Source organism: Myotis nattereri (genome assembly GCF_964212035.1).
Source record: "Myotis nattereri genome assembly, chromosome: X".
Taxonomy (NCBI): Eukaryota; Metazoa; Chordata; class Mammalia; order Chiroptera; family Vespertilionidae; genus Myotis; species Myotis nattereri.
This window is the reverse complement of record NC_138078.1, coordinates 41,048,434-41,062,429: the sequence shown is the minus strand read 5'-3', so window position 1 is coordinate 41,062,429 and position 13,996 is coordinate 41,048,434. Positions and strand designations below refer to the sequence as shown.

The 13,996-nt window shown below is 39.6% G+C and overlaps 1 protein-coding gene across 5 annotated transcripts in view; it reads left to right on the top strand.

Annotated features, from left to right (window-relative positions):
- Window positions 1-13,996, top strand: part of ARHGEF9 (Cdc42 guanine nucleotide exchange factor 9) — a 224,594-nt gene that overhangs the window by 148,363 nt on the left and 62,235 nt on the right. For all 5 annotated transcript variants that reach the window (XM_081080792.1, XM_081080796.1, XM_081080794.1 and 2 more), the window contains exon 7: window positions 1,152-1,283. In XM_081080792.1, coding sequence (XP_080936918.1) covers window positions 1,152-1,283 — 132 coding nt within the window. The remainder of the gene's footprint in view (window positions 1-1,151; window positions 1,284-13,996) is intronic.

The following is a 13,996-nucleotide window of genomic DNA, read 5'->3' as shown; positions in this document are numbered from 1 at the left end:
AGCATAATGTAATGGTAAGAGTGAGCAAATTCTCCGGAGCCATAGAATTGAGGTTTGGTTGTAGAACTGTAGCTAACTAGCTGGATAAACTTGGCTGATCACTTGACCTCTCTGTAACTCAGACTATAAAATGAGAGCAAGAATATCTATTTCGCAGGGCAATTGTGAGTGTTAGAAGAGAGAAAGTGTAACACAATGTCTGACCAATATAGGGGCTCAGTAAGTATTAATCCTGGGCACTGCTCTTTGTCCCCATCTGCACATAGGCCCAGGAACACACATCCCGGTGCCCATGGCTTTGATTTTGTTTGCCTTGTGTTCCATGAGTTCCAAGCACATCTCTATTAGACTTATCCACTGAAGATGTAAGATCCTTGAAAATAGGTGCCAAGTCTAACTTAGCATCTGACAGACCTACCACATACCTCTGACCTAGCAGAATTACCATTAAAAAAGGAGCCTTTAGAGAATATAGAATTGAAGAATTAGGAAGCAGGTGTCTTGGTGCTTTTTTGTGTGTCTGACTCTACATAACAAGGAGGAGGAGTTGTTTCCAACTCTCTGGATAATAAATCAAGGAAGCATGTGGTCATAAAGTTTCCTATTTAATGAATATATTTTAATAACTTATTAGGGGAAGAAAAACACTATTGTAAGAGGGTGAGTGGTTTCTCTTTTTCTTTATTATCATCTCCTTCTTGCTCTCCCCTGTCCCCTTTTTCTCATCCAAAAAAAACAGAGAGACTTATACCACCTATTTAGACTTACCCTTCAGATACAGGAAAGCTGTATCAAACAATGCTGGGATGAAATACTGTGGCAGAGAGATTCATAGAGAAAAAGAGGCCAAATTAGAGAATGAACTTAATGGCAGCTGGTGCCCCTAGGGCCAGAGGGCAATTGACTATAGCAGTTCTAGATGGCCCTGGGCTCATATGGCCTCAGGGTGAATAAGAGTATTAGTCTTTCCAGATCCAGCTCATGGAGGTTTTCAAGGATTCTCAGGGGTCCCTCCCTTCATCCCTCCTTTCCCACCAGTCCTTTCTGTTCTACTCCTGCCCCAGATTATGCATAGCCCTAGGTGCCTCCAGGCAGGTGGTGGGTCCATCACTCCTGCCTGGCTGCCTCTCACTGTCACATGTCCTTCCCAGGGTGAGGACATCCTAGACAGGAGCTCGGAGCTGATCTACACTGGGGAGATGGCCTGGATCTACCAGCCCTATGGCCGCAACCAACAGCGGGTCTTCTTCCTGTTTGACCACCAGATGGTCCTCTGCAAGAAGGTAATAACACCCTCTTCTTCCCTAAAGAATATGGGCACTTCAGAGGGCACCAGTCTCTCCCTCTTTATCATCCCCAAACTCTCAACAAAGTGAGCTAAAACTTATGGGTCAAAAGCAGACAGGAGATTGGCAGCAATTCTATATCGGGATCACTGGTATGGCATGAATATTGTAAGCAAAGCTGGATTTTGGGCAGTGAAACTCTGAAGGTAGGATATTTTTGTCTTGGTATCATTTTTACTATTTACTCCTGCCCCTGGTGATCCTTCTCCACTATCTTCCACCCAGAGCTGATAGCCTACTGGTTTACACTAGGCATTAAAAATATTTAAATATTTCTATCCCAGTTGGTGAATAGTGGCTTCCCTGAGCAAATTCACCCTATTTCCACTCCAATGGCTCTAGCCATCTGGACCCTCACTGCCCCAAGAAACAACAAGGGTCCTCCTACCTTTCCCTGACAGGTATGTACTTTTGTGGTACAGGAATTTCCCCTGTGCCCTTACTTATTTTCTACACAAGTTGTATCATTTTCCTATAACTCTTGACTATGCTTTTCTCCACCCTCCATTCTCTGTAATCCTTTTGATGAGATGTCTTACTCTTGTCATTGACCTCTGGCTGACTCAATGTGAGTGTTGGTTTCGTGGTCTCCAATCCTTGGCAGGTAGGAGGATGGTATATGTTCTCAGACTAATGAATATACTGTTCCCCTCTTCTGAAGGTATACTGTTCCCCTCACTTTCTCTCTCAGCATAGGGAGTTCAGACCACTTTTGGCTCCAGGGAGTGGTTGGGAAAAATTTTGGACCAGGGAAAATAAAAGAGAAGGGAAAAACCAAAGAATGCTTAGAGTGACTTTCTAAATTTGTTGTCCTACCCTTGGCTCTGACTCCATCATCCAGTCCCTTTGTTCTTAACATTATCCAGTAGTAAATGCATCTGAAGAGGAATGGTGAGATACCTAGATTAAAATTGTAATTTTTTCCAGCCTGAGACATGAGCTACACATTTGTTTTTAAGCACCCTGTTCTGTGTGTGCCACATGTTTCATTAAAACTTTGTCCATAACCCTAACTGGTTTGTCTCAGTGGATAGAGTGTCAGCCTGTGGACTGGGGGGGGGGGGTCCCAGGTTCATTTCCAGTCAAGGGTATGTACCTTGGTTGTGAGCACATCCCCAGTGGTGGGTGTGCAGGAGGCAGCGGATCGATGTTTCTCACTCATCGATGTTTCTAACTCTCTATCCCTCTCCCTCTCTGTAAAAAAATAAAATATATTTAACAAACAAAACTTTGTCCATATGCCTTTGAGAGTGGATTGAGAGAACAAATTGAGTTTTGAGTCAAAGTGCCTCAGGGTTGGAGATAAGCTTTGAATGCCACCTCCGGAACCAATAGCAGATTGGTTAATGGATACAATAATTATCTTGGTCTGTAGCTGACCCTGGAAGATGGAACTTTTATGACTATAGAACTTGGCCAAATACCAGGCCTCTTCTTAGCTCCCCCCCCCCCCCCAATTCTTCCTAGGACATCTATCAAATCAGGAGACGGAATTGTTGAGGATTAACTCTTAAGATTTATTGCAAAAACTTACCCATTTTGCAAATTATTATGCAAAATCTTTCCCATAGTGTACATTGGCAATTGGGATTACCAGAGCCACCAAGAACAGCTTTAAAAATGTGTAGCTTGATTTAGAGGGTGTGTGTATCCATATACACATATATATGTATATGTTTATGAATTAAATGGCCATTATAGTAGATGTGAAGATACCAGTGACTTCTAATTATGTGTTCTGTTCTTTAAATTTTGCTGTCCTCATTCTTTTCTTGTCACTTTTCTTTTGAAAAATATAGATAAGATTATTTGTTCTCTTTTTTCCTGTCCTCTATGATGGCTGGCTCTGCTCCTCTTAATCTCATTGCCCTGATATTTTAGTTATGCATGTGTATTGTTATTTTTTCTGACATAGCTATACTGGAAATTATTTTGCTGATTTTGGGGATTTTCCCCCTTTTCTCCGTGTTTGCCCTTTCACTTTTTAGTGGGAAAGGGAGGAGAACCCATTTCTTCTCTCCTCAGTCATTTATCCACTAAATTTCCTACAGCCCTGAAGTTGCCCAAGCAGACTTTGTCTTGTATCTTCTGTCAATAGTGCCAGTCTGGATGTACTCTGTTGTCTCCTGTGTCATGATTACTTGATATTTATGTTGTTTTTGTCATATTCTGGAAAGTCAGTACTATATAGAATTCAATGATGCTAGAGAAGGGACTTCTTTTGTTCAGGTAATTCTCTGCATTTGGGCCATTTCTTCTTGCACTGATTGGCCCAACTTGGAGGATGAGTCATTCAGGACAACTAGAAATGCAAACATAGCAACAGAAATGGTGATAGAGAGAAAGAAGATGAGGAGTTGAAGCCAGAACACCTGGGTCCTAGACTCTACTGTCTCTTACTAATTAGTCTAACTTTGGGCAGTGCTTTAACTGTAAATAATTATTTTTCCTCAGTGTCAAAGCAGGTACATGATAAAAATTTATCTCAGGAGGTTTTGAGAAGAACCCTCTAAGTTAGTAGGAAGCAGTGACGTTTACTCTTAAGAGCATGGATTCTAGGACCAGAGAGGAGGGAATCAATTTCTTTTTTTTCCATGAGCTGCATGACCTTGGACAAATTATCTGTGCCTATTATTATCCCCTCATTTGCAAAATGAGAATCATAATCATGTCTACATAGAAGGGACATAGGGAAGGTCAAATGATACAAAATAATTGCAGTGAGTGGCACATAGTTAAGCACATAGTAAATACTAGCCATTGTATATTTAGTGTTACTAATCATTTATTCAGCAAATTTTTATTGGGAGGCAGTATCCAGAAGGTTGAACAATCATATATTCTAGAGCCAGATAGCCTGGACTCAAGGTACAGCTCTTCCATTTAGTGTTTTTTTTCTGGACAAGTTTATTAACTGCTCTATATTTAGAGTTCCTTATAAAATGGGATTACAACAGTACCTTCCTTGTAGAATTGTTGTGAGGATTATTTAAGTTAATAAACGCAAAAGCATTTAGCTACTGAGTAATGCATAAAGAAAATATGGTATGCGAAATGGAATATTACTAAGCCTGAAAATAGAAGAAACTCTTGCCATTTGCAACAATATAGATGAACCTGGAGGGCATTATGCTAAATAAAATAAGACAAAGACAAATACCATATGATCTAACTTATATATGCAATTTACAGCATTTGAACTCATAAAACAGAGAGTAGAATGGTTGTTGATGGGCTGGTGAGGTGGAGGAAATAGGGAGATATTGGTCAAAGGATAAAAACTTTCAGTTATACCAGATGAATAAGTTCTCGAGAGCTAATGTACCAGCATGGTGATCATAGTGATACTGCGTTGTATTCTTAAACTTTACTAAGAAAGTAGAACTTCAGTTTTCTCATCACAAAAAAATGGTGATGCATATGTTAATTAGCTTGATTGTGGTAATTACTTCACAGTGCATACCTTAAATATATACCTCAATAAAGCTGGAGAAAAAGGCAAAGCATTTAGAATAGAATTGGCACATAAATTATGCTGTGTTCACTGTTGCATTATTATTATTATTTTGTTATTAATAAGTATGTACTCTTGATGCTGAAATGAAATAATGAGAAAAATAAATCCAGTCCCAGTCCCTGTGCCATCCCCAGGATCTGGAGAGAAAACCAGGGTGACTCAGGCTAGGGGGGTAATAACCAGGGCCCCATCTAAAGAGGCAGAGAGGACCTTATTGACAGTCAGACTACAATTCTGAACAGTTGCATTCCCCAGATTTCATTATCTCTCATTTGTACAAAATGTCCTACAGTATTTTACTAAACCTAACGAAAACTCAGTGAGTCCAAATTCAAATAGCTCCCATCTGTTTCAATTATGCAACGTCAGGGTTGGGGATAGATTCCTTGCTAGAGCCATGGTTAGGGCCAGGATGCTTGTCTGCAGACATCTGGGGCTCTCCTGGAGAAGTAAAACTTCCTTAATATCCTCCATCTCATATTACTGAAAGGGAAAAGGAGGAAAGGTGATATACTATTGGAAACAACCCTATTTAGGCAGGGAACTTGTGGCAACCCAGACAGCATCTCTGAGCACTTATTTCACCATGTCCCAATGAAAACACTCAGTCAACCATTAACAAATGGCTTGTAAGCAACCTGTTTCTGATAGAACCATAGGCAACCAGGTTTCAGAGAGGTTGTCTCTTTGTTATGAGCAGAAAAACCTCTGAGGCTTTGTCAACTGTCTTTTTTAGGACAACTGCTGAGTGAGACAAGACAAGGATGGTGCTGTGCTTGGCACAGGTTAAATGAGCAAACAAAACTAAAAGCTGTGAAACAGAACAAATGTAGCTCAACAATGTGGTAGCTGAGTGTCAATTGTGTAAGGGTGTATAGTCTGTGCTAGCATTCACAAAAGGGAAACCACAGTGAGGAGTTAGAGGGTACAGTCAGAGAAAACTTTTTTAGGGAGGAAGAATATGTGAATTTGACTTTAAAGGCTGGTTGTATTAAAATAGGAAGCATCACTGGGGCAAGGAGGAGGTATTAGTGTGAGCCCACATATAGATCTGTGATTCTGATGAGTGGCAAATAATATTTGCCATCCACCACCACCACACCACTCCCACCCTGAAAGGGGTATGTGAAATTTCCAGGGATAGTGGGGTAGCTATGTAAATTTTTAAATGTTCAGAGTTAACTTTGATTTATTTTCAGTCATAGTATTTAACTTACCTTGGAAGCTTAAATGAACTAAAGGGGGCATGGAGATTTTTAGGTTTATCAAAAAGAGTTCTAAAATAATACAGAACATTGGTATGGGAGCAAGAGAGCTCAGACCATGTCTATGAGAAACTTGACTTCCTTGTAACCTGAATGCAGGTTCCACTGCCTGCTGCAACAAAAGCCAAATTCATGAGACAGGTGCTAATGAGAAGGCAAGTGGTTTATTCAAGTGCAAGCTGCCTGAGGCAATAGGGGACTCGCATCCCAAAGCCCATTTTAACCTCTCAGTGCAGGCAGGGGTTTTTATTGGGAGGGAATGATAAAGCAAAACAAAGAAATCAGGAGGGTGGTGTTTGAAAGTTCTCTACATGTAAGTCAGCACAGTCCATTCTGATGATTATCTCGAAACAGGTCAAGTGGAGATCGGATTTTTATGGCTGAGAGACAGCAAGTCTCCCAGAGCCAGAATGTCCAGTTGCTTGAGTTAGCCTCTTTCCCCTGGAACTCTTACACATATATGCAACATATTCATGCTTTACATATTAGGTAATAATTCACCTTTCATAAAAATACTTTTAACAAAAACAATATTAAAAATAGGAGAAAAAATGGAGGCTGGATAGGCAGACCTTCATGCACCTCCTCTCAGGGCCGCACTGGAGATACAACTAAATTGGAGAACATTCACCTGGAATTTCCAACTGAGGTCCACTTGAGGAGGAAACTTATATCTAAGAAAGACAGAAAACAGCTGGAGACTGGTAGGAAGGTCAAGGTCACAAGAGGAGCTGACCCAGTTTCCAGGGTTGGCAGGCTAGCAGTACAAGAGTGAGGAGGGAGCTCCTGGCTATGGGAGGGTCTGTCCCCTCAGAAGATAGATGCTCAAAACTCAGGCTGAGCTCCAGTCTGGAGCACCAAAGCTTAGATCCACTGCCTATGTATCATCCAGCTGTGAAAGGCCACAAGGCTGCTGGCCACAGCTGAGTCTGGAGCAAGTAGACCAGAAACAGCCAGAGAGAAAGCTGAAGTTTCAGGTTTTTTGTTTGTTTGGTGTGTGTGTGTGTGTGTGTGTGTGTGTGTGTGTGTGTGTGTTTAAACCAGAGCACAGTAGTATTCATTTAAAGTTACCAATGCTTTGATGCAGTGACTCAGACTGGAGGTGCCTAAGGAGAGGCTGGGGTGGGAAGCATTATGGGAAGATGTGGAAAAGCAGCAGCCAGGAGTCCTTCATTTGGTTGTAGGCCCCCAAACCCAAATGACCATTTTTTCTGAGAGGAGTTGGCCACTCCCAGCAGCCTCAGGGCAGAAAAGGGGGGGAAAAAACCCACCATAGCTGATACAGCCTGTCCCATCATCAGGAGCCCTGCCTGAAACACCCTGAATTTTTACCTTTTCAGAGGAAACAAAAGCAGAGGCAAACCCCAAACAGTCTCAGGGGACTTCAGTAACTAGATTGGGGGAGGAGCCATCTGCCCCACTCTCCTGGGAAACAGACTCCTACTTTCGCTGCATGGGAGAACTGATAAAACTCCAGGTTTCCTTCCAACCCACTTTCTCTGTACAAGGATCTCTGTCCAGCTGAGGGCAGAGTAATATTTTGGGCTACTCATGGAGGAGTAGCTCTGGGACAGGGAAACACACCAGCCACATTCCCTGAAAGCTAATCAGCACCTCCCCCACCTAAAGCCCTTTCAGAAACAGATATTTGAATGATTAAGTTTGACAGCTGCCTAGCAGTCAAAGGTGATCAGAGGCAAAGCCTGGGGAGCCAGGGGAAGTTTGATGACCCAGTCCTGGACCCTCCTTCTTGCAGCTAAGTCCTATGGAGAGAGACACAAATGGTGGATTGCTTGGAGCTTCAAGCAGGTTGCTTGGAGCTTCAAGCAGGTTGCTTGAAGGAGGACACTTCCTGACAGTGGTTAGCACCTAAATACCTCACAGGAAGCCCACAATTGGCAGGCAGAATAGTCAGCCACATTCATCAGAATAAGATTCAAAGGAATCTCCCATGGGCCACTAAACTCTGCTGAAATGAACACCACTTCACTTTTGTTTTCTATTTTTCCTCCCTTTTTTTTCTTTTACTTTTTGAAATTTTTTTCTCTTTATTTTCTTTGTTTCCCCATTTTAAATTTTCTTTACCTGTTTTATTGATTTGTTATTATTCTAGTCTCTATTGTTTAAAGCATATATATAAATTTTCTCTTCCCTTTTTATACTCAATTTTTTACTTTTTTTCACTACTAAATTTGTTTTCTTCATCTCTTTTCTTTTTCTCCTGCTTTCTCATTTATTTACCTTTTATTATTTTAGGTCTATCTGCTTTCTCTTGTATTTTCCTTTTCAGATTTTTTTCTTTCTTTTCTTTAATTTTCTTTTTTCCTCCTTTATTATAAACCATTTCCTTCCCCTATTCCCCTAATTATTTATTCATATATGCTTTATTTTAGCTCTGCATCCACATATTATCCTTCCCCCCCTTTTTTTTAAAATTTGTTAATTTGTGCTTTTATGTGTTTGTTGTTTTGTTTTGTTTTCTCCTCATATATTTTTCTTTTTTTTCTATCATTCTTGCTCTTTTCTCTTTCTTAATTCTCTCTTCTCTGATGGTTGTTTTGTTGCAGCTGTAGGGATCTTGTGTTATGTTTTTGTTTTGTTTCCTTTATTATATGTTTTCTTGTGTTGTACTTTGTTCTGTTCGATCCACACCTCCACAATAGCTCACACGACATGGATGAGAGTGAGTCACGTAGTCAGCCAGTCTGAGAGGAGACTCCATCTACATACAGGGCAATAAAATTCAGGACCCAACTACACAGAAGAACCCAAATCGCTGAGGCAAGGGGCTTTCCTAAAGCACGCTACTCAGGAGATCTAAGAAATAGCATCACTAAGTCCCACAAAACACCTATTACATAAGACCACCCCAGAAAAAAAGTGGAAGGTATAGCAGTTTAATCTAATACATATAAACAAATACAAAGGGACAGAAAAATGCGGAGACAAAGAAACAGGACACAAATAACAGAAATGGAGGAAAGCAAACTTACTGGATATAGAGTTCAAAACCACACTTTTAAGGTTTTTCAAGAACTTTCTAGAAACCACCGATAAATTTAGCAAGACCCTTGAAAAGTCTGGTGAGACCGCCGATAAATGTAGTGAGACCCTCAAGAAATCTAGTGAGACCCTCGAGGTTATGAAAAAGGACCAACTAGAACTTAAGCATACACTGACTGAAATAAAGGATATTACACAGAGTTCCAACAGCAGACTAGAGGATCGCAAGAATCAAGTCAAAGATTCGAAATGCGAAGAAGCAAAAAACACCCAACTGGAAAAGCAAAATGAAAAAAGAATACGAAAATAGTGTAAGGAACCTCTGGGACAGCTTCAAGCATACCAACATCAGAATTATAGGGGTGTCAGAAGATGAGAGAGAGCAAGATATTGAAAACCTATTTGAAGAAATAATGATAGAAAACTTCCCCTACCTGGTGAAAGAAATAGACTTACAAGTCCAGGAAGCACAAAGAACCCCAAACAAAAGGAATCCAAAGAGGACCACACCAAGACACATCATAATTAAGATGCCAAAACGAGAATCTTAAAAGCAGCAAGAGAAAGAAAGTCAGTTACCTACAAGGGAGTACCCTTACGACTGTCAGCTGATTTCTCAACAGAAACTTTGCAGGCCAGAAGGGAGTGGCAAGAAATATTCAAAGTGATGAATGCCAAGAACCTACAACCAAGATTACTTTATCCAGCAAAGCTATCATTCAGAATTGAAGGTCAGATAAAGAGCTTCACAGATAAGGAAAAGCTAAAGGAGTTCATCACCACCAAACCAGTATTATATGAAATGCTGAAAGGTATCCTTTAAGAAGAGGAAGAAGAAGAAAAAGGTAAAGATACAAATTATGAACAACAAATACAGATCTATCAACAAGTGAATCTAAAAAATCAAGTGAATAAATAATCTGATGAACAGAATAAACTGGTGAATATAATAGAATCAGGGGCATAGATAGGGAGTGGACTGACTATTCATGGAGGGGAAAGGGGTGTGGGGGATGTGGGAAGAGACTGGACAAAAATCGTGCACCTAGGGATGAGGACAGTGGGGCGGGGGTGAGGGCAGAGGGTGGGGTGGGAACTGGGTGGAGAGGAGCTATGGGGGGAAAAAAGAGGAAAAACTGTAATAATCTGAACAATAAAGATTTAATTTTTTAAAAAAGATACTATGTATGACTATATTTCAACAAAATGGGCAACCTGGATGAAATGGACATGTTCCTAGAAAAATGCAATCTTCTAAAATAATCAGGACGATTCAGAAAGCCTGAATAAACTGGTAAGTACTGATGCAATTAAGCAGTAATCAAAAACCTCTCTGGAAACAAAAGCTCTAGTCTGGATGGCTTCACAGGGGAGTTTTATCAAATATTCAATGAAAACCTAACACCTATCCTCTTCAAACTATTCTAAAAAATCAAAGAGGAACGGACACTTCCAAGCCCTTTTTATGAAACAAACGTTATACTAATTTCAAAACCAGATAAAGACACTACAAAGAAAGAATTACAGTCTAATACCCCTGATAAACATAGATGGTAAAATCCTCAAAAAAATTAGCAAATAGGATCCAACAATACATTAAGAAGTTCATACACTATAACCAAATGGGATTTATTCTGGGGATGCAAGGCTGATACAATAGTCGTAAATTAACACATTAAGTGCCATGTCAGTCACCATTGACTAACACTATACTTTCCATCCAGACCAGTCAGTCACAGGTGCTACCAGCATATCGATGAAATCAGATATCGCGGGCTAAATAGAAAGGAATACAAAACAGGCTTGGAGCTTAACGTGTTAATATGTGTGATACAACACAATAACAGATTGAAAGAGAAAATGTACATGATCCTATCAATTGGTTCAGAAAAAGCATTCAACAAAATCCAACACCTTTTTTTTTATATTAAAAAAAAAACCTCTCAGCAAAGTGGGAATAATGGGATCATGCCTCAACACAATAAAGACCATACATGACAAACCTACAGCCAACATTATACTCATTGGGTAAAAACTAAAACCATTTCCCCTAAGAACAGGAAAAAGACAGGGATGCCTGTTTTCACCACTCTTATTTGACATAGTACTGGAAGACCAAGCCATAGCGATCAGAGAAGGAGAAATAATAAAGACATCCAAACTGGAAAGGAGGAAGTAAAACAGTCATTATTCACAGATGACATGATATTGTACATAGAAAACCCTACAAAAATTAATTATATCAAAAAACTAGCCCTAACCGGTTTGGCTCAGTGGATAGAGCGTCAGCCTGTGGACTCAAGGGTCCCAGGTTCGATTCCGGTCAAAGACATGTACCTTGGTTGTGGGCACATCCCCATTAGGGGGTGTGCAGGAGGCAGCTGATCGATGTTTCTCTCTTATCGATGTTTCTAACTCTCTATCCCTCTCCCTTCCTCTCTGTAAAGAATCAATTAAATATTTTTAAAAAACTACTAGATTTAATAAATTAATTTGCCAATGTAGCAGGATACAAAAGTAACACCCAGATTTCCATGGCATTTTTATACACCAATAATGAACTATCAGAAAGAAAAATTTTAAAAATCCCATTTACCATTGAAACAAAAAAATTAAGATGCTTAGGAATAAATGTAATCAAGGAATTAAAAGACCTGCTGTCCTGCCCGTCCAGCATGGCTCAGTAGTTGAGCATTGACCTATGAACCAGGAGGTCATGGTTAGATTCCTGGTCAGGGCACATGCCCAGGTTGCAGGCTCAATCCCCAGTGTGGGGCATGCAGAAAACAGCCAACCAATGATTCTCATCATTGATGTTTCTGTCTATCTCACCATCTCCCTTCCTCACTGAAAACAGTAAGAAATATTTTATAAATAAATAAATAAATAAATAAATAAATAAATAAATAAATCAAATGACCTACCCTCCGAAAACTACACGACCTTGAAAAAAGAGATAGGAAGCTATAAACAAGTGGAAGAATATACCGTGTTTATAAATCTAAGCAATGCGTAGATTCAATGCAATCCCTATTAAAATAGCAATGGAATATTTCACAGATCTAGAACAAACACTTAAAAAAATTATATGGAACCAGAAAAGGTCTCTAAATACCTTCTGCTATCTTGAAATAGATGAAGAAAGTTGGAGGAATCACGATACCAGATATCAAGTTATACTACAAGGCCATTGTACTCACAACATTGTACTCACTAGTACTGGCTCAGGAACTGGCATATAGATTAATGGAACAGAATAGAGAACCTAGAATTGACCCAAGCCATTATGCTCAAGTAATATTTGACAAAAGAGGCAAGGGCATACAGTGCTGTAAAGATATTCTCTTCAATAAATGGTGAGAAAATAAACAAACGGGACTACATCAAAATAAAAGGCTTCTGCATAGCAAAAGCCATCCAAAAAAAATGAAAAGAAACACTGTTACATGGGACAACATATTTGGCAGTGATACATCTGATAAGGATTAATTTTCTAAATATACAAAGAACTTATACAACTTAACAAAAGAAAGTCATACAATGAAATTAAGAAATGGGAAAAGGGCCTAAATAGATACTTCTCCAAAGCAGACATACAGAAGGCCGAGACATACGAAAAAATTCTCAGTCACTAATCATCTGAGAGATAAAATTAAAATGACAATGAGTTATCACCTCACACCTGTCAGAATGGCTATCATCAACAAATCAACCAATGGCAAATGTTATTGAGTATATGGAGAAAAGGGACCCCTAGTACACTGCTGATGGGAATGCAGACTGGTGCAGCCACAGTGGAAAACAGTATGGAGTTCCCTCAAAAAATTAAAACTAGAACTCCCATTTGACCCATTGATCCCACTTCTAGGAATATATCCTACGAAAGCAGAAACACCAATCAGAAAGAATATATGCACTCCTATATTCACAGCAGTGTAACTTACAACAGCTTAGATTTGGAAGCAGCCCAAGTGTCCATCAATAGGAGTGAATAAAAAAGCTGTGGTACATTTGCTCCATGGATTACTATGCAGCTGTAAAAAAAAGGACCTCTTACCCTTTGAGACAGCATGGAGGGACAGGTAGAATATTATGATAGGCAAAATAAACCAGTTAGAGAAAGATTAAGTATCACATGATCTTACTCATTTGTGAAATCTGATGAACAAAATAGATCCAGAGACATAGAAGTATGGAATGTCTGAGGAATTTCAGAGGGAAGGCAGGGGTGAGGATTGGGGAGTGATTAACCTGGAATCTTATATGCACATATGCATAGCCAATGCACACAAACAACAGTGTGCTGAAGGCCTGGGAGGAGAAGATTTGGGGTGGAAGGGGTCAATGGGGGGAAAAACAAAGGGGACATCTGTAATACTTTCAGCAATAAAGATAAAATTAATAAAAACAATATTAAAAGAATAGAGGGGTAGGTTTCATCATGCCCTGGTAACTGCATGTTTAGATTTGAGCTTTACAACCATTTTACAAGGTAAGGATGACTCCCCTCATTTCTTAGATGAGGAAATTGAGGCTCAGAGAGGTTATATGGCTTGCACAAGACTACACAGTAGGTTAAACTCATGGTTTTGGACTCTAACTCACTCCATTGTTTCATGCTGCTTTATGTCATAACTATCCTTTGTAATTGGATTTTCTGATCAGTGGTTCATTCCTATCACATCCTTACACTTGACCTTATGACTAATATGGTGCTTGAAAACTCATATTCACCCCGTCGAGGAGTCAGAAAGAGCAGGCAAAGGGGGAATTTTATTTTTTTGAAAGTGATTTTTTAAAAATATATTTTTTTATTAATTTCAGAGAGGAAGGGAGAGGGAGAGAGAGATAGAAACATCAATGAT